At 46.2% G+C, this 20366-nt stretch overlaps 1 protein-coding gene across 1 annotated transcript; it reads right to left on the bottom strand.

Annotated features, from left to right (window-relative positions):
- LOC102169460 (pregnancy-associated glycoprotein 2-like) lies at positions 742-7498 on the bottom strand. The gene is made up of 7 exons (XM_005699813.2): positions 7428-7498; positions 7253-7346; positions 5586-5785; positions 4538-4654; positions 2972-3116; positions 2788-2886; positions 742-894 (listed from the first exon to the last, which is right to left on the bottom strand). Exons 1-7 carry the CDS (start codon positions 7496-7498, stop codon positions 742-744), a joined length of 879 nt encoding a protein of 292 aa, XP_005699870.2.

Here is a 20366-nt window from a genome sequence, read left to right as displayed (position 1 = left end):
ATTAAAGGAGGAGAGAAGGAAGAAAGAAAGAAGGAAAGGATCAGGAAAGAAGAAAACGATTCTTTCTCAGGGTCTGTTAATGAGGAACCGGTCGATCACATGCTGTGGGGGCAGGGCCAGGTGACGAATTAAGCCAATTATAGGACGCCATGCCCCTGCCAGGATGCTTGGTCCAGGACTGGACACACGATCTGAGACGGTCCATTCAGAGCCCTCCCTTGCACCCTGATGTCTTCTGAGCTTCTTTCCTTACTGGTTAGTTGCCTTAGAGAGATCAAGGCGTGAGGCAGGCAGCTTGAAACTCTCTCACTAGGTGTAGAAACCTGCGGGAAGAAAGCTGTCAGGCTGAGAATCAAAGAAGAGAGAAGGGGAAGTGTGAGGAAAGAGTGAACTGATGGCTTCTGATTTCTTGAGTCCAGTCCCTGAGATCTTTGGATCTGTTCTTTTTCCTGTATCCTGGATACCTGTATCCTTCCAATAAGTCTCCCTTTTCTTGAAGCCAGTTGGAGCTGGGCTCCTCTCGTTTGTGCTTCAGACTTGATTCTAGATCCTGCCCGGTTGTGATGTACCTTCCTGACTCAGAGAGGCAGCCATTTGTGTGAGCTCCATTGAGATGAAATCCTTTATTCTTTGCTGAGGACAGGGCTTGCAGAGCCCCAAAAGCAGTGCCTCAGCATCCCTGGGAGGGAGTGCCCTCTGTGTGAGTGTGTCTTTGGAGTGATTCCTGAAGCAGCCCAGCATTTACACTGAGGGAGCCAGGCCAATCTTGTTTTTACTCCGATCGAAAACTGTGAAATATGCTCTCAGGAAGATGTCACTCAGGACCCAGGTCTCTGAGGGGCTCATGTCTTCCGTGCCCCCGTGACAGCTGATAAAGCAGATGTCTTTAGAAACCTGGGGGAGACAGAAACACACACCAGGCAGCGTGAGCACTTACCTGCCACCCCCTCAATATCCAGAGCAGAGAGCTTTCCCATTTTTTCCCCTTCTTTGGGAAGAATCAAGTGGCCCTCATAGCAGCTGCAGTAGTGAGGGTATAGGAACAAGAAGGGCCAAAACATGTGAGAGGGGTGTGGGGAGGGGACGATTGGGAGTTTGGTATTAACAGATGCGAACTAATATTTGATATTTAAATAACAAAGTCCTACTGTATAGCACAGGTAACTGTATTCAGTATCTCATGATAAACTGTAATGGGAAAGAATATAAAAAAGAGCTGGTATATATTTGTGGGCTTCCCTGGTGGCTCAGTGGTAAAGATTCTGCCCGCAATGCAGGAGATCGATTCCTGGGTTGGGAAGATCCCCTGGAGGAGGACATGGCCACCCACTCCAGTATTCTTGCCTGGAGAATCCCCTGGATGGAGGAGCCTGGCGGGTTGCAGTCCATGGGGTCTCACAGAGTTAGGCAAGCTGAAGCGCCTAAGCAGCAGCCGCATGTATGTATTTGAATATATATAAAACTGAGTGGCTTAGGTGCAGAGCAGAAATTAACACAACATTGTAAATCAGTTCTACTTCAATGTATTTTTTAAATAAAGAACAAGAATGGCCCATAGTTCCCCTCACATGCTGCTGTTTCTTTCCTTCTGACTCTTGCTCTCTTTTTTCTCTCTAAGAATGCCTGTTTAGCTCTCCATTGGCCACAACCCATTATTTTTTCTAAAAAAATGTTCAACTTTTTAATGGAGGGTAGCCAATTAACAGTATTGTGATAGTTTCAGGTGGACAGCAATGGGACTCAGCCATACGTATACATGTATCCATTCTCCCCCAAACTCCCCTCCCATCCAGGCTGCCACATAACACTGAGCAGGGCTCCCTGAGCTACACAGTAGGTGGTTGTTGGTTTCCCATTGTCACAATGCGTTCTTTATACTGCTCTCAGGCCATCTAGGAAACTTTTCTGGTCTCACACTCACATTATTTGGCCACTCCAGACTGGGTTGGGTAACTTGTCCTGAAGCTCCCCTGGTCTGTATCCCTTATCACCCGTCATCTGCCCCTGGACCCCTTTGTACAGCACCCGGGGCTACCATTTGTAAGGAATCCAATACAGATCAACTCAACCCAAGCAGGCTTCCTCGTTCCTCCATGAGGCTGGGGTGTTTAGAATTTCTGCAATTCCGTCTCTTCTTCCAAGCCTCCTTTGAGCCCATCGGCCTGCTCTGAACTCCCACAGGGAGCTGACGTGAAGCCTCCACCCTGTGCTGGGGCTGAGCAGTCACAGTACATCCTTTATTTACCTTAGCGTCCAACCTCCCCACAGAGGGGTCAGAACCCCAACTCACAGAGTGTGAAGTTGCAGTGAAGTTCTAGGGTCAGCATGTAATTTATGATCTCAACCTGGAGTCTTTCGAGTTGGGAAGGGGAGACTATTGACCCGTACGGTGGGACAGCACAATGAGACTGTCCCAGACATCCTTCTTGTCACCTGTTCTATTTCAGGGGTTGCTAGAGCTGACTTTCCATGTTTCTGCATCTGAGGTCTCTGGTTGAACGGAAGCTCTGTGAGGACTGAGGCCCTCAGTGTTCCCCTCTCCTTGTGACTCCCACCATGCCTGCATGGGGTGGTGTCTCCACATTTAGTTCAGGAGGATGGATGTCCCAGACGGCCCTTTACTCTCACGTGGTTGGTTTTGTGGGAGGCACTGGCCCAGCCACAGGGGCTCAGCAGCATCTGCCATGGTATGGCTTGGCCTGTAGAGGGTCCCTTCCCCCCAACGGCAGCCCAAGAGTTCTTGCAAATCCCAAACTTGGGAACCAGACCCCAAAGTTGTCCTCTCACCTTCTGGAGGTAGTATTTGGGGGACACTGGGAAGTCCATGCCATTGACAGTGAAGATAATAGGAGGCAGGGTCTTGGCACTGTCGCATGAAATCAAGCTGTGAAAGAAAGCAGGAGGGAGGTTGGCCCAGGTGATCCTTGGTGTGTGCAGAGCCCAGGAATGATCCTGTGGCATGACCCTTCACCTGGTTTTTCTCCTTGGGATTGGGGTTGATGTGTTTGAAGATGCTGTGGCCCACTTGAGTTGGGCCAGCCAGCACTGAGCTCCCACTGTCCACAATAGCCCGACATCTGCCAGGACAAGCAGCCACCATTTTGTTTATGGAGACGCTGAGAGACAGAGGGACAAAGCAGGCACCAGGATCACTCTGAAGCCTCTTCAGTGACTGCCCCCTGGCTGACTGTCTCCTGAAAAGCCCTTCAGCTCTTGCCCTGACTCAGTTTTCTTTTTCTCTGGTCACATTATCTTTTTGACTTCCTTTCAGTTCTTGCAGGCACCAGGCTCTTTCGTGTCTCAGGGCCTGGACTTGTGCTGGTGACCTTCCTAGAAGACCCCATCTCCTTGGCCTAGCTAATTTTTCTTCATCTTCCAGGTTAATTGCCACTATGTCAGGAAAGTCTTCCCCCCAGACTAGATCAGGCTCCTGTCCTAGATCAGAGTCTCTGTAGACTCCTCCCCAGGTCTAGCATGTACCAAGGTGGTAATTCACTGTGTGTGAACTTCATTTCATGTCGTTTCATGCACGTCTGCCTCACTAGATGTGACGGCAAGTTGAATCCTCAGTGCCTCCCTCAAGTGCCCAGCACACCAGGCGATGCACAATGTATGTCTGTTGAATGAATGAATGAGGAACACCCAGAGACCTGTATCTGTGTCTCACCAATGATGGGTCGGCCCATACAGTGAAGATGCAGGTCTCTAGGACAGCAGATGGTCAGAGTGTGGGTGAGTTTGTCTCCCAGCACTGCCCCCTCATCCGGCTCAGACCCTGAGGCCCCTGCCAGGGGAGCATGAGCAGACCCAGGGGCCTCCAAAGAGCAGGGAAGCTGTGGCCTGAGGGCATCACAGAGAACCCCATCAATTATTGCCCCTTGTTCTCAGGCCACTCCTGCACCCCAGCTTCCTGACTCAGTCACAGCCCCTGCCCCACTGTGTGCCCAGTTTGGGTGGTAAGTAGCCCTGGTCAGGAGGGGTGTCTCTTTTTATGGGTTGCTCTCAGGTCTCAAGACTGCAGCCAAACTCTCTTCGTGCTGGGTAACTTCTCTCTGAGGAGACCAGTTTTCCCAGTGCTTCAACTGGCATTTTTGTGTACTGAGAACACTGTAGGTCCTGTGTGGCTCTGCTCAGTAGGTCATCTTCACACAGTCCTGTTCAGGTTGGTGAAATGCCTCCTGATCCTCTTTTCACCACACTATAGGGTCCTCTAGCCGGGCTCCCCACCTCACAGCACAGGGGTGCAGCCCTCCCCCTGCTTCCTAGGCCTCTCTGGACCCTTTCAGGATCCTGGTGAGAGGCCCTATCAGCAGCCCTGAGGCAAATGAACCCGTGGGTGGTGTGTGTTCCTGTGCATCTCTCTGAGTTTATATGTTTGCCTGCATATGTGTTTATATGTGTCTCTGTATGTTTTTATGTGTGCATGCGTGTGCAGCACGTCTGTATGTGACTGTGAGTGCATTTGTGTGTGTCTGTATGTGTCCATGTGCATGTGTGGGAGGATCATTTGGGGTGGCCCTCAGAGGGGGAGGCTTACCGGTTCATGGTTATCTGCCATAAGCGGGCTTGGGTCACTGGTACCCACTTGAGAGCCCCGTTATGGTAGGCGTGGTCCACCCCACCAAGCATCAGCAAGCTGCTCTTCGGTGGCTCTCTGAAGAGAGAAGGAAGAAGGGGCTCGTTGGAGGAGAGTAACACCAGGCGCTGTCTGAGGACTGTGCTTCTTCACCCATCAGAGGCACTACTACCGTCTCTATTTTACACGTGCGGAAACGGATGCTTGGAGAGCTTGAGTACCTGACCAGGGTCGGTCCCCACCTAATGAGTGTCACAGAAGAGGTTCAAAGCTGGTCAGTCTGGCTCCAACCAGGCCTAGCTCTGACTACCCATCCTTCTGAAGAGGGTCTGGACCTTTCCAGCCACCTGAATGCTCAGATATACCCTCAGAGGACTCTCTGTTGGAGGGGTCGGGCTTCCTCCTTGTCTAGCCTGTCAGTTTTCAGGAAACCTGATGTCTGAGGGAGCTAAGAACATAGGTTCAGGCTCACCCAGGGTTGGCTTCTCTTGCCTGTGACCTGTGCTGTCTATGGGACTTCAAGCTGAGCAGGCTGCCCACCTCCACTCTCCCTGTCTTGAAATTCCTAATATGTTTTGAACAAGGGGTTCCACATTTTCATTTTGCGCTGGCTCCTGCAAATTCTGTAGCTCGTCCTGGGTTCCCGGTGAAATGTTAGTGAGGAAGGAAACATTCCCACCATCCCTCTCCTTCTGCATCAAATTCATCAGCAAATCCTGTTACTTTTTCCTCCAGCCATATCCTGGACCATTTCTCTCCCTCCTTCTCCATCCCACTGGACCAAACTGCACCCTTGAATCCATGAGAATGGTTGTGTTCCGATGAAACACAACCTTTTTTTTATTGACAAAAACCCAGTGATGGGGCCATTTGTGATCCTGGGGCCGTAGTTCTCCTCGACTAGACTATCCCTCAGGAATCTTCTGGATGAGGTGGCCTATGCTTTTTCATGCAACTGAAAGCATCTTAGAGCTAGTTTGGAGGAAGGGCTTGTCCAGCTCAGACTTACCTGCTCAGGAACAAGGCAAAGACAGGTTGAGAAATGACTCCTTGTCTCTTCAGGTTGTCGAAGAGAGGGGTGGCTTCATGCCTGGCGAGGCTGGGGTAGGCCAAGCCCAGGATGCCATCATAAGTTGAATTTTCCAGGAACCCACCAATCTGATTCTTGGTCAGGCCAATTGTCTGGTTCCTGGCAGCAGCTGTCCCAACCTGTGAGACAGGAGAGTGTTCCCACATAAAGCGCTGGGAAGCGAGGCTGGGCTGTTTGGTGCAAATGCCATTAGCACTGCAGAGAAGAACTGAGGCCTCAGTTGACCTCAGATGGGTAGGACAAGCTGGGATAGGAATTGGGCTTCCATTTGTGTGGGGCTGTGGATTTTAACAACACCTGCTTCTCCTGCAAACACCATCTGAGTGAGCCAAATTGATCTCATGTCTTCTGTACAGGTGGGGCAACCAGACTCAGGACAGGACTGAATGGTCCCCCTCTAAGGATACAACGAATAGAGAGCAGACTAGTCTTCTCTTTGGCAACACTATGATCTGATGGGCTTCCCTTGTGGCTCAGACAGTAAAGAATCTGCCTGTTAATGCAGGAGACCCAGGTTCATTCCCTGGGTTGGAAGGTTCCCCTGGTGAAGGAAATGGCAACCCACTCCAGTATTTTGCCTGGAGAATTCCACGGACAGACAAGCCTGGCGAGCTAAGTCCATGGGGTTGCAAGACTGAGTGACTAACAGTTTCACTTTCGTGATCTGATGACAAACATGACCTGAATTCATTGCAATGCATTGTGGATTCTACATGTGCCCAGGCAGGCAGAAGCCATTATGCAATGTCACTGGCTGGGTTCTAATGAAAATTTTGCCTGGATATCAGGCTTTTGGGGACGTGCACACTTGTGTGTGTGTGTGTGTGTGTGTGTGTGTGTGTGTGTGTGTGTGTGTGTGTGTGGTGTGTGTGTGTGTGTGTGTGACAGAGAGAGAGAGACCGAGACAGAGAAACACAGGGAGGGCATACTCAGGCACTTTGTGTGTGTGTGGGGGGCAGGCCATAGTTTTTATTAGTCTCAAAGGCCCCCTAGAGTGAGAACCCTTTTATCAGACCCATCTTACATCTGTGACCCCTGATTCCCCTGCCTGGATATCTGAAGCCCTGTGCTGCCCCAGGGGAACCAGATCAGTTTTATCCTCTCCCCAAACCCACACCTACTTGAGTCCTGAAGGTCAGCGAAGCTCCACTGAAAAAATATGTGACCTTGGCAAGGTCCTCGCTCTGTGCACCTCATGTCCCTCATCTTTATCCTGAGCTAATAATAGTACCTCCTGCCTGGGGATGTTGCAGGATGAAACAAGTTATTACCACAAAAGTGCCCTGTAGAGCCTGTGAATATACAAGGGGGTGCTTTATTGCCCCTTCTTCCTGCTCCAGCAAAATGAACGTTGGGTAATGGAGATGCAAGTTCACATCCCAAGCCCCTCTCTGGGGTTCATTGTTTTGGGAGTTTGTGTGTCAGCAGGGGAGCTGTCTCCCCAGGGACAGGGCCCTGCTGGGCAGGTGGCCAGCCACTAGGGGACTTTCAGAAAGACGGTCCCTCCCAGCTGGTCGTGCATCTGTTTTGCAGGCAGTGGTTGCTCCCAGGGCCAGCCCGGACTCAGCCCCTGGTTCCCCCATTACCCAAATAGTTTCACTGGCAAGAACTCTTGTTATCTTTCCAAAGCCATAGTGGAGGTCGAATTTCCTCCACTTGCACTTGGAAGGTGGTGGACATCTTGGGGGTCATATGTCTGGTATGCAACTGCCAACGCAAGAGATCCATATCTGTCAGATGCCAAGGATGGAGAGGTCAGACGAGCTCTTGTCAATGATGACCCGGAACTCTTGAGGTGGTGTTCCAATGGTGATGTTGCCAACATAAGCCATCTACAGGGGCCAGGGACGGAGGTTAGGGCAGACTTGGCAGCCTGGCCACCCTTGATTCCCACTGTCCTGCCTCCCTCTGGATATCCTAGGGCCTGAAATCACTTCCAACTGCTCCTCCTCACAACCTCTGCTCAGAGGTCCCTTCGTTTGAGAAGCTCTCCAGTTTCCTCTTTAAGGCCCAGCCTAGCGTCTCCTTTTTATATATAAAAATTGGAATTCCCTGGAGACTTAGATGGTAAAGTATCTACCCACAATGCGGGAGACCTGGGTTAGATCCCGGGGTTGGGAAGATCCCCTGGAGAAGGAAATGGTAACCCACTCCAGTACTCTTGCCTAGAAAATGCCATGGATGGAGGAGCCTGGTGGGCTACAGTCCATGGGGTCGCAAAGAGTTGGACATGACTGAGCAACTTCACTTTCTTTCCCTTTCTGGCGCCTCCGTCTCCAGGTGGCCATAGGGAAAAGGAAACAAAGAAATGGCAGTAACCAGGTATGACTGTTGTATCTGGCATTGTAATGGCACTGTGTATCCTCCAAGCATTTTTATGAGAGTCACCTTTTGTCAGAATGCCATGCAAAGACGTGTCAAAGACCTAGGTCTGCATACAGGTTCTGTTGTGTAATCTTGGGTAAACCAGATGACCATTTGGAGCCTACGCAGATGAAGACACTGACACATATACACAGAGGAGGAGAGAGAGCAGAGAGAAGACCTAAAGCAAATGCAGGAGAAATGCTTTTCTGTAGCACCACACTTATAGCTATACAGGTCATGCACTGAACAGTTCCAAGGAGTGCCATCTTTATATAGGTCATGATGTGACTGGTACTCCTAGGGGTATGCAACCCTGCAGTCCTGACCCGTGAACCTTGCCCTCCATGGTGCCCATGACAAGAATCTCATCAATCAGTGACAGCTGAAGTTTAAGACTTCCAGGAAGTGATTATTTTCTCTTCTAACCCTGATAGGTGGAAGAATAAGAGGATGAAAAGAGAAAGCCCAGAAAGAGAGATGATGCTACTTACAGTCCCCATACTTACATGACTATGCGCTTTGACAGGGCCACCAGCCTGAGGAGCGCAAGCCACTTTATGCTTCTTCCTGGGGCCAAGTACTCAGGGAAGATCAAGTTCTGAGCATGCAGTGGTGACCAAGAGTAGCTAATTACATATGCTTTGATCTGCCCTAATTGTCCCCTTTAGGGTAATGGTGGATCTGATAAGAAACATGAATGTCTCTGTAAAACCTTTACCTCTATCAGTCTCTGTGTGTGTTTGACTTGGAAAATTCTCAGAATACAGAGAGACTACTGTAATCTCTGGAATGGGTGAATTTAACTCAGATGACCATTCTACTACTATGGGCAAAACTCCCTTAGAAGAAATGGAGTAGCCATCATAGTCAACAAAAGAGTCTGAAATGCAGTACTTGGATGCAGTCTCAAAAATGAGAATGATCTCTGTTCCTTTCCAAGGTAAACCATTCAATATCATGGTAAACCAAGTCTATGCCCCGACCAGTAATGCTGAAGAAGCTGAATGGTTCTATGAAGACCTATAAGACCTTCTGGAACTAACACCCAAAAAAGATGTCCTTTTCATTATAGAGGACTGGAATGCAAAAGTAGGAAGTCAAGAAACACCTGGAGTAACAGGAAAATTTGGCCTTGGAGTATAGAATGAAGCAGGGCAAAGGCTAATAGCGTTTTTCCAAGAGAATGCACTGGTCATAGCAACACCCTCTTCCAACAGCAGAAGACTCTACACATGGCCATCATCAGATAGTCAACACCAAAATCAGATTGATTATACTCTTTGCAGCCAAAGATGGAGAAACTCTATACAGTCAGCAAAAACAAGACCGGGAGCTGACTGTGGCTCAGATCATGAACTCCTTATTGCCAAATTCAGACTTAAATTGAAAAAGTAGGGAAAACCACTAGACCATGCAGGTATGACCTAAATAAAATCCCTTATGATTATACAGTGGAAGTGAGAATAGATTCAAGGGATTAGATCTAATAGAGTGCCTGATGAACTATGGACAGAGGTTCGTGACATTGTACAGGAGACAGGAATCAAGACCATCCCCAAGAAAAAGAAATGCAAAGGCTGTCTGAGGAGGCCTCACAAATAGCTGTGAAAAGAAGAGAAGCAAAATGCAAAAGAGAAAAGGAAAGAAATACCCATTTGAATGCAGAGTTCCAAAGAACAGCAAGAAGAGATAAGAAAGCCTTCCTCAGTGATCAGTGCAAAGAAATAGAGGAAAATGATAGAATGGGAAAGACTAGAGATCTCTTCAAGAAAATTAGAGATACCAAGGGAATATTTCATGCAAAGATGGGCTCGATAAAGGACAGAAATTGTATGGACCTAACAGAGGCAGAAGATATTAAGAAGAGGTGGCAAGAATACACAGAAAAACTGTACAAAAAAGATCTTCATGACCCAGATAATCACAATGGTGTGATCACTCATCTAGAGCCAGACACCCTGGAATGTGAAGTCAAGTGGGCCTTAGGAAGCATCACTACCAACAAAGCTAGTGGAGGCGATGGAACTCCAGTTGAGCTATTTCAAATCCTAAAAGATGATACTGTGAAAGTGCTGCACTCGATATGCCAGCAAATTTGGAAAACTCAGCAGTGGTCACAGGACTGGGAAAGGTCAGGTTTCATTCCAACCCCTAGGAAAGGCAATGCCAAAGAATGCTCAAACAACTGCACAGTTGTACTCATCTCACATGCTAGTGAAGTAATGTTCAAAATTCTCCAAGCCAGGTTTCAACAGTACGTGAATTGTGAAATTCCAGATCATGCGGCCTCTAAATTCCATTCCCACCCTAAGGTCCATGGGTTGTGGAAGAGATGACTGATTTCAGGACTGGGCCAAGGAATGAACAAGATAAGCCTGAGAATTTTGAAGGACCAGGAATTTGAGGGCCTTCAAAGATTAGCAAGAGCTGAACAAAAAGTTTAGGAATCCATTTGATGAGGCTGAAAGTGAGATAATTTTAGCATCAGATCAAATCCACTGAAACAAATTAAATATATAAAAATTCAGGAGTTCCAAATGTTAATAGATAACATGTAATTTGCCACTGTGGCAGATTGCTAGGGCACAAAGTCACCGTCATGGACACTGAGAAAGGGAAATAATCACCAATATTTATGCTATTTTTGTTTGTATGAAGCATATTTCATGTAACTATAAACATTTGAAAGAATGCTCTTATTAATTGAAGATTTCCAGGAATTAAATTCAGCAGTGGTAGAAAGAAGAAACCATTGTTTCGCAACATTCTCATGAATTAGTGGATCTTGGTCAAGATCATCCATGGATGATAAAACCATAAGATGAAAGGTCAAAGGTGAAGTTTATAATGCATGCATGAGGTTGGCAACATCAGGACCTGCTGCATCTCAGCATACATTAAAGTGAGGCAACTAGCGATTATGTCTCTTAAGAGATGCCATAAGAAATATATGTAACTACAAATTAAATGTTTCGATAAAATTTGTTGAACACAAGTCTAGATCTAACTACCAGTTTTCAGGGAAATACATAGATAAAGGAAGAGAGAAGCAATCCTCTAAATCAGCAGTGTCCAGCTTTTTTTGGCACTAGGAACTGGTTTCCTGGAAGACAAATTTTCTAGAGACGTGGTAGAGGGGGTGATTTCTGGATGATTCAAGGGTATTACATTTATTGTGGACTTTATTTCTGTTATTATTATGTTGTGATATATAATGAAATAGTTATACAACTCACTATAATACAGACTCTGTGGGCACCCTGAGCTTGTTTTCCTGGAATGAGACTATCCCATCTGGGGGTGATGGGAGAGCGATGGGGAGTGGCTGAAAATACAGATGAAGCCTCACTTGCTTGTGTGCCACTCACCTTCCGCTGTGTGTCTGGTTCCTAACAGACCAAAGACTGGTACTGGTCCTGGCATCGGTGTTGTGGACTCCTGCTCTCAACACAAGACTTTGGACTTTCTATGAGGCAAATCACCTACCTCCTCTCATATTTTAAACAAATAAATGGTATAAAGAGAAAGGGGGAGAATTTTATTTATTGAAAGTCTTAGAACAACCAAATGCAACATCCAAATATTCATCCTCTAGACCTAGATTTGAATAAGTAAACTATAAAGGACTTTGTTTTTTTTTAGAGGATTAGGGAAATTTGAACATGGGCTAGATATCAGATGTTAATTTTATTTGGAAGAAAATAGCATTTGTGGTTATGTACATTTTATGAAATGGTACTCTCTTCCTTGGGGTTCCCAGGAGGCTGAGTGGTAGAGAATCTGCCTGCAATGCAAGAGGCATTATTTTGATCCCTGGGTTGAGAAGAGCCCCTGGAGGAAAAATGTTGCAACCCATTGCAGTATTTTTCCCTGGGAAATTCCATGGACAGAGGAGCCCGTAGACTACAGTTCATGGGGCCACAAAAGAGTCGGACTAAACAACAACAGCAACAACAACAACAGCAACAATAACAGTCTCTTCCTTAAAATACGTTAGCAAACATGAATACATAGCAAAAACCAACATTTAAATGAGGGTGTGCTTTGATCTAAAGAAATAGATCTGAGTATTTACTATGGATTGAACTGTGTACACCCTAGAGTTGAAATGTTGAATCCTTAACTCCTGATGTGATGATTTTAGGAGGCAGGGCCTTTGGGAGATCATTAGGTTGAGATGAGGTCTTAATGGTAGGGCCCTCATGATGGGATCAGGGCCTTTATAAGAAAAAGCACCTGAGACCTTCCTCTCTTTCTCTCTCCCTCCCTCCTTCCCCTCCCTCCTCCTCCTCTCCTCCCTCAATATCCCTCCCCATCACATGTGAGGACACAGCAATGAGGGAACTGTCTGGGAGCCAAGAAGAGGGTTCCCACCAGGAGCATAGTTGACCAGCACCTTGATCTTGGACATGTAGCCTCAGGTCTACGACACCCTGGGTGGACTAAGAGAGTAGTGTTGTAGTTCTGATCTCGGTGAGGCGGCAGTGAGATGTGGTGTGAAGCAAGATCTTCATTTCCTGCCAAGGAATTGAGCCTGGTAGCCAGGATGAGAACCAGGAATCCTAGCCACCAGACCAGCAAGGGCTAGAGGCTAGAAGCTATTTTTCCTTGGATATTTGTCCCGCAGTGAAAAATGCCTTTATCACGGAGGCAGAAACTATAAATGAAGGTACAAAGTTTGTTATAAAAGGCATAGAACAAGTGGGAGAGGACACAGAGAAATGGTTTGTACAGATGAGATGAGAGCAAGGCAGAGAGGCACACTCGGAGAGAAAGAAGATGGGCCTAGTGAGTAGGAGTTCACTAAAGAGGAGATTAAGTTATTTATGTAGGTCAGTTCTTCAGGGTCTTTGTCTTCCTTCAGGCCAATTATCTGATCTCTTTTTCCTTACCTGACTCACCCTGGGAACCTCCCCGGGTGTGCATGCACCCCTTAGCCAAGACGGATCTGGAAGTGAAGGCTTCTGGGAGGAGCAAGACTCAGTACTTTCGTTGTTGGTCAGTCGCTAATTCGTGTCCAACTCTTTGTGACCCCATGGACTGCAGAACGCCAGGCTTCCCTGTCCTTCACTATCTCCCGGATTTTGACAGGAAGATGTTGGAACCCACCAAAAAAAAAAAAAAAAAAAAGATACCCCATGTCACAGCACAAGGGAGAAGCCACAAAGAGATTGTAGGAGGGGCTCAATCACATCGAAGTCAAATCCCATACCCACCCGGTGGATGACCCATAATGGAGAATATTAATGCCAGAGAAGCTCTCACACTTTTGTGAAGGCTCTAGGCCCCACATCAGACTTCCCGACCTGGGGATCTGACAAAGGGACTGGGAATCCCTAGGGAATCTGACTTTGAAGGTCAGTGGGATTCAATTATAAAACTTCCACAGGATTGGGTGAATCAGAGACTCTTGGAGGACACAAACAAATCCTTGCATGCACCAGGACCCAGGGGGAAGGAGCAGTGACCCCCAAGAGACTGAGCCAGACCTGCATGTGAATTTGGAGGGTCTCCTGTGGCAGCATGTGGCAGCTGTGGCCTGCTGTGTGGACCGGGGCACTGGTAGCAGCAGTCCTGGGGGTGTGTGTTGGCTTAAGTCCTTTCGGACTTCACCTTTCACCCTACCATAGAGCCTATAGACTCCAGGACTGGGCTGTCTCAGGTCAAACAACTAACAGGGAGGGAGCACAGCTCCTCTAGAAATCTTGCCTGGAAAATTCCATGGACAGGGGAGCCTGGCGGGCTACAGCGCATGGGGTTACAAAGGGTCCCAGCACATCCCAGTGGTGCTCAGACACGACTGGGCCACTGAGCACAGAGTGCAGTTTACAAATGATAATAATACAGCCAGTGGTTTCTGTTGTAAATTCCCCCGGCCAGTTACTTTTCACACAGTGCTTTCATTAATTTCAATGTCAACTCTTATGTGTTAAGATTTCCATTAAATTTCAACATATGTAAATATTAGAAATAAGCAAATCCAATTCCAAGCATATATATAGTTTCCAATTAGGGATCAAACCTAGGTTCCCTATGTGGAAGCGCAGAGTCCTAACCCACGGGCTGCCAGGGAATTCCTTTCCATTATTCAATTTTAATCACAATAGCTAGGACATGGAAGCAACCTAGATGTTCATCAGCTGATGAATGGATAAGAAAGCTGTGGTACATATACACAATGGAATATTGCTCAGCTATTTAAAAAGAATACATTTGAATAAGTTTTAATGAGGTGGATGAAACTGGAGCCTATAATACAGAGTGAAGTAAGTCAGAAAAACACCAGTGCAGTATATTAATGAATATATATGAAATTTAGAAAGATGGTAATGATGACCCTATGTGGGAGACAGCAAAAGAGACACAGATACAAAGAACAGACTTTTGGACTCTGTGGGAGAAGGTGAGGGTTGGGTGATTTGATAGAATAGCATTGAAACACGTATATTACCGTATGTGAAATAGATCACCAGTTCAAGTTCGATGCATGAAGCAGGATGCTCAAAGCCTGTACACTGGGGACAACTCTGAGGGATGCGATGGGGAGGGAGGTGGGAGGGGGGTTCAGGATGGGGGACACATGTACACCCATGGCGATTCATGTCAGTGTTTGGCCAAAACCACTACAATATTGTAAAATTAGTCTCCAATTAAAATAAATAAATCAATTAAAAAACAAAAAAACAAAAAACTCAGTCCCCAAAACTCCTAAGTGAAGCAGCTCTCTCAGCGTGGAAGAATGCGCCACCTGCTGGAGACATCAGAGGACTCCGCTTTGCCACAAGTCATCAGGGAAATCTGGGTGTGTCGCCTTTATGAGGACGTCTAGCACACGACGGAGATCAGCCCTGGGATTTCTTTGGAGGGAATGATGCTAAAGCTGAAACTCCAGTACTTTGGCCATCTCATGCGAAGGGTTGACTCATTGGAAAAGACTTTGATGCTGGGAGGGATTGGGGACAGGAGGAGAAGGGGACAACAGAGGATGAGATGGCTGGACGGCATCACCGACTCGATGGACGTGAATCTGAGTGAACTCTGGGAATTGGTGATGGACAGGGAGGCCTGGCGTGCTGCGATTCATGGGGTCGCAAACAGTCGGACATGACTGAGCGACTGAACTGAACTGAGCACTTTCTGGATGGCTCAGATGGCAATGCAGGAAACCTGGGTTCAATCCTTGGGTCAGGAAGATCCCCTGGAGGAGGGAATGGCAACCCACTCCAGTATTCTTGCCTGCAGAATTCCATGGACAGAGGAACCTAGGGGCTACAGAGTCAGACATGACTGAGCTACTAACACCGGACAGCCTCATCAATGAGCAGAAAATTGGATTAAAGATAGTAAATCTTTAATGGCCCTGCCCACCAGAGCAAGACCCAGCTTTTCCCAAGTCAGTCACTTCCATTAGAAAGTTCACACAAGCTTCTTATCCTCATCCATCAGAGGGCAGACAGAAGCAAGAACTAAAATCCACATCCTTCAGAATGAAAAGCACAGTTACAGAAACCCAACCAAAGTGATCACATGGATTACAGCCTTGTGTAAGTCAGTGAAGCTATGAGCTATGCTGTGCAGGGCCACCCAGGATGGATGGGTCATAGTGGAGTGTTATGACAAAACCTGGTCCACTAGAGAAGAGAATGGCAAACCACTTCAGTATTCTTGCCTTGAGAAGCCCATTAACAGTAAGAAAAGGTCCCCCCCCACCCCCAAAAAAAGACTCATTATGGCCTGACGTTATCCTATGTCTTTTTACCTACAAGGAGCCTTTCTGCACATGTGTAGTGTCTCCCTGTCCCAAAAGAGCGGGGAGTGGTGATCCCTGAAAACTTTAACCAAACAGAGTTTTGCTCCTCTTTGTCCTTGCCATGACTATTATCTTCAGGTGTTTGCAAGAGGTAAACACTGGCTGTCTACCCTGTTTCTGTTGTTACTCCCATTTTGGAGGGCAAAGAGGAGGCTGATTGTAAATGCCCTAACTGGATCCCACCTATCTCTTGTCTCAGAAAATGCTAACAGTTGTGAGTATGCTGGCTGAAGCCCACTTCTTTGTGCCCCATGAACTGCAAACAGGAGGCCAGTTGTAAATGTCTAGCCTGGAGTCCATCTATCTCCTGCAGTTTTTGATGCTGTGTGATGAAATACAGGGCTCACCATAGCATGCTTTTTAATTTTTGTTGTGTTTGAAATCTTTTTGTAATAAGAAGTTTACAAAATACCCATTTTGAAGTTTTTGTCTTTTTAGTGATGCCCTGAGGGTCCCAGAAAAGCAGTTTTGTGCAGGCCCAGCGGTTGGAGACCCACCTGCTCATTTGTTACTCCAGCTCTTCTCCTGTTATCTGATCACCTCACCCCACTCCAGACAGCCACCCTCCACATCCCCACCCCACTGCTAACTGCTTGGTCATTCAGCCGAGGCAGGTTAGGGCCTGGAGGTAGAGGGAATGAGGAGTATTTAGAAAGAATGAACCACGATGCATGAGACAGGGTGCTCGGGGCTGGTGCACTGGGATGACCCAGAGGGATGGGATGGGGAGGGGGGTGGGGGGGTTCAGGATGGGGAATACATGTATACCCGTGGCAGATTAATGTCAATGTATGGCAAAACCACTACAATATTTTAAAGTAATTAGCCTCCAATTAAAATAAATTTATATTAAAAAAAGAAAGAATGAACCATATATTAAGGAAGAGGTAATTGAATAGTAACAGATCCTCTCAATTTGTTTCTGAAGCTTGTCTCAGTAATCTTCGGATTGAGACTGCATGACCTGCAATCAGGGGATGATGTGTACTGGAAGACATAATTTAAAGGGCTGTCTCTGATCTGAATGTAAGGGGCTTTTCAGGTACTGTTAATTAGCACATGCACAGTAACACTGAAGGGAAACTGACTCTTGGATTAATTCCCACTTACAAAGACCCTACACTGGACTGGTCTATAGAGAGGACTGCTGACCTCCAACTCATCTTAAAATGCTCAAACAGAAGAAGCCACACTTACGCCAGGATGAGAAGAAGATGACACCAGAAGTGGACAGCTTACCCAAGATGATAGACCTAATTCTTGTGATCATTTATAATGTTTTGTTGACTTTCTGGACCTTTGCCTATAAATCAAATGTTTTCTTTCATGGACATGGCTGAATGCTAGTTTTAAAAACTGATTCAAAAGAAAAAATCAATTCAGCTGTTGGGTTGTGGCTAGTTACCTGTGTCTAGTAAGTCTAGATTACCTTGGTGAATTTCTTACTATAAGATTCTAATGAGCTGATTGTTACAAAATTAATTTTAGCAGAAAGAAAGTTCAGTCCTGTTCAGGCTACTCTTTTTTTTTTTTCAAGTGTAATTTTATCTTATTTTTTAAAAAATTTATTTATTTTAGTTGGAGGCTGTTATACGGAGGCTATTATACAGAGTGAAGTAAGCCAGAAAGAAAAACACCAATACAGTATTCAGGCTGCTCTTGATATTACTAAGTGGGATCCCCTCACCTGTCCAATTAATAATACCTGCTCTGACCCTAGACATAGTATGAATTTTCCTCTAAGTTACTCAAATTCAATCAGAACAACAAGCAAAAATTAGGAATAAAACCTCTAACATTTGTAGGATGGATTTATATGGTTAACACTAGGCTATGGTCATTTAAGTTTTCAGGTCACCCTTTATCTGGGGAAAAATTAAATTATACTAAGGGTAACTGGGTTAGTGACAATAGGAAACTAGGCTGGGAGCCTTATGGACAGTGCCAGTATATAATTTCCCTGAAAGATAAAGATTGGTATAGAATAGACTAAGTCAAATGATGTGAGAATATACTGGGCTACACCTAATGCAAGTTCTTGGTTTAATTCTTACTTATGACTTTAATAATACCACTAGCTCTGTTATTTGTATTTTGTCTATTTTGCAAGATTGCTGTTTCTTGCATTACCAAATGTATGACTGGAACTGCAATGAAAGTGAAGACTAAGTGACTTGAAGCATCTGATTTAATATATAGTTGCATATGCCATTGTTGTTCAGGCACTCAGTCCCGCCTGACTCTTTGCGACCCTATGGACTGCAGCGTGTCAGGCTTCCCTGTCTTTCCCCATCTCCCGGAGACTGCTCAAACGCATGTCTGTTGAGTCGGTGATGCCATCCAACCATCTCGTCCTCTGTCGTCCCCTTCTCCTCCTGTCTTCAATCTTTCCCAGCATTAGTGCTTTGCTGTGCTTAGTCACTCAGTGGTGTTCAACTCTTTGTGACCCTATGGACAGCAGCATGCCAGGCTCCTCTGTCCATGAGGATTCTCCAGGCAAGAACACTGGAGTGGGTTACCATGCCCTCCTCCAGGGGATCTTCCCAACCCAGGGATCAAACCCAGGTCTCTGGTATTACAGGCAGATTCTTTAACATCTCAGCCACCAGGGAAGCCCTCCCAGCATCAGGGTCTTTTCTATTGAGTCTGCTCTTCTTATCAGGTATCCGGAGTATCAGAGCTTCAGCTTCAACATCACTCCTTCCAATAAATATTCAGGGTTGATTTCCTTTAGGATTGACTGGTTTGATTTCCTTGCAGTCCAAGGGAATCTCAAGAGTCTTCTACAACACCACAGTTCAAAAGCTTCAGTTCTTTGATGCTCAGCCTTCTTTATGGTCCAATTCTCACATCTATACATGACTACTGGAAAAACCATACCTTTGATTATATGGATCTTTATTGGCAAAGTAATGTCTCTGCTTTTCAATATGCTATCTAGTTTTATCATAGCTTTTCTTCCAAGGAGCAAGAGTCTTTTAATTTCATGACCACAGTCACCATCTGCAGTGATTTTGGAGGCCAAGAAAATAAAGTCTGTCACTGTTTCCATCGTTTCCCCATCTATTTGCCATGATGTGATAGGCCCGGATGCCAAGATCTTAGTTTTTTGAATGTTGAACTTTAAGCCAACTTTGTCACACTTCTCTTTCACCTTCTTCAAGAGGCTGTTTAGTTCCTCTTTGCTTTCTGCCATAAGGTGGTGTTATTGCATATCTGAGGTTATTGATATTTGTCCCGGCAATCTTGATTCCAGTTTGTGCTTCATCCAGCCCAGCATTTTGCATGATGTACTCTGCATACTGAAGGTGACATTGAAGTCAGGAAGAGAAGGGGAAGACAGAGGGTGAGATGGTTGGATGGCATTACCAATTTGATGGACGTTAGTTGAGAAGGCTCTGGGAGTTGGTGATGGACAGGGAAGCTTGGCATGCTGCAGTCCATGGGGTCACAAAGAGTCAGACATGACTCAGCTACTGAACTGAATTGAACTGAACTCTACATATAAGTTAAATAAGCCGGGTGACAATATACAGCCTTGACGCGCTCCTTTCCCAGTTTGGAACCAGATGTCTCTGAGAAACTGCTTCAAATAAGCAGCAGGGAAAGTCAGTATATACAAGATTTTGCTGAAGGAGGAATGCATGCAATCAAGCAAATATTTTTCCAAAAGGTTTCGGGAAAAACTAGTCTCATGACACTTTTGCTACTCACAAGGAATCCTCATCACTTGAAGGGTTTTAGTGTTTCTCTAGATATGAGGAGACACAGGAATTGGGCTCATAAAATTGTCTCCTGAAAATATCCATTTGAAGATTTGTCCTGTCAATTTTCCCTTGAGTATCAGGTCAGTTCAGTTCAGTCGCTCAGTCGTGTCCGACTCTTTGCGACCCCATGAACCGCAGCACACCAGGCCTCCCTGTCCATCACCAACTCCCGGAGTTCACTCAGACTCTCGTCCATCGAGTCCGTGATGCCATCCAGCCATCTCATCCTCTGTCGTCCCCTTCTCCTTCTGCCCCCAATCCCTCCCAGCATCAGAGTCTTTTCCAATGAGTCAACTCTTCGCATGAGGTGGCCAAAATACTGGAGTTTCAGCTTTAGCATCATTCCTTCCAAAGAAATCCCAGGGCTGATCTTCAGAATGGACTGGTTGGATCTCCTTGCAGTGCAAGGGACTCTCAAGAGTCTTCTCCAACACCACAGTTCAAAAGCATTAATTCTTCGGTGCTCAGCTTTCTTCACAGTCCAACTCTCACATCCAAACATGACCACAGGAAAAACCATAGCCTTGACTAGACGGACCTTTGTTGGCAAAGTAATGTCTTTGCTTTTCAATACGCTGTCTAGGTTGTTCATAAGTTTTCTTCCAAGGAGCAAGCGTCTTTTAATTTCCTGGCTGCAGTCACCATCTGCAGTGATTTTGGAGCCCCCAAAAAGAAAGTCTGGCACTGTTTCCACTGTTTCCCCATCTATTTCCCATGAAGTGATGGGACCGGATGCCATGATCTTAGTTTTCTGAA

This window comes from Capra hircus, chromosome 29, assembly GCF_001704415.2.
Source record: "Capra hircus breed San Clemente chromosome 29, ASM170441v1, whole genome shotgun sequence".
NCBI classification, from domain to species: Eukaryota; Metazoa; Chordata; class Mammalia; order Artiodactyla; family Bovidae; genus Capra; species Capra hircus.
Note: the sequence above shows the minus strand (reverse complement) of the source record. Positions and strands in the feature narration are given on the sequence as shown.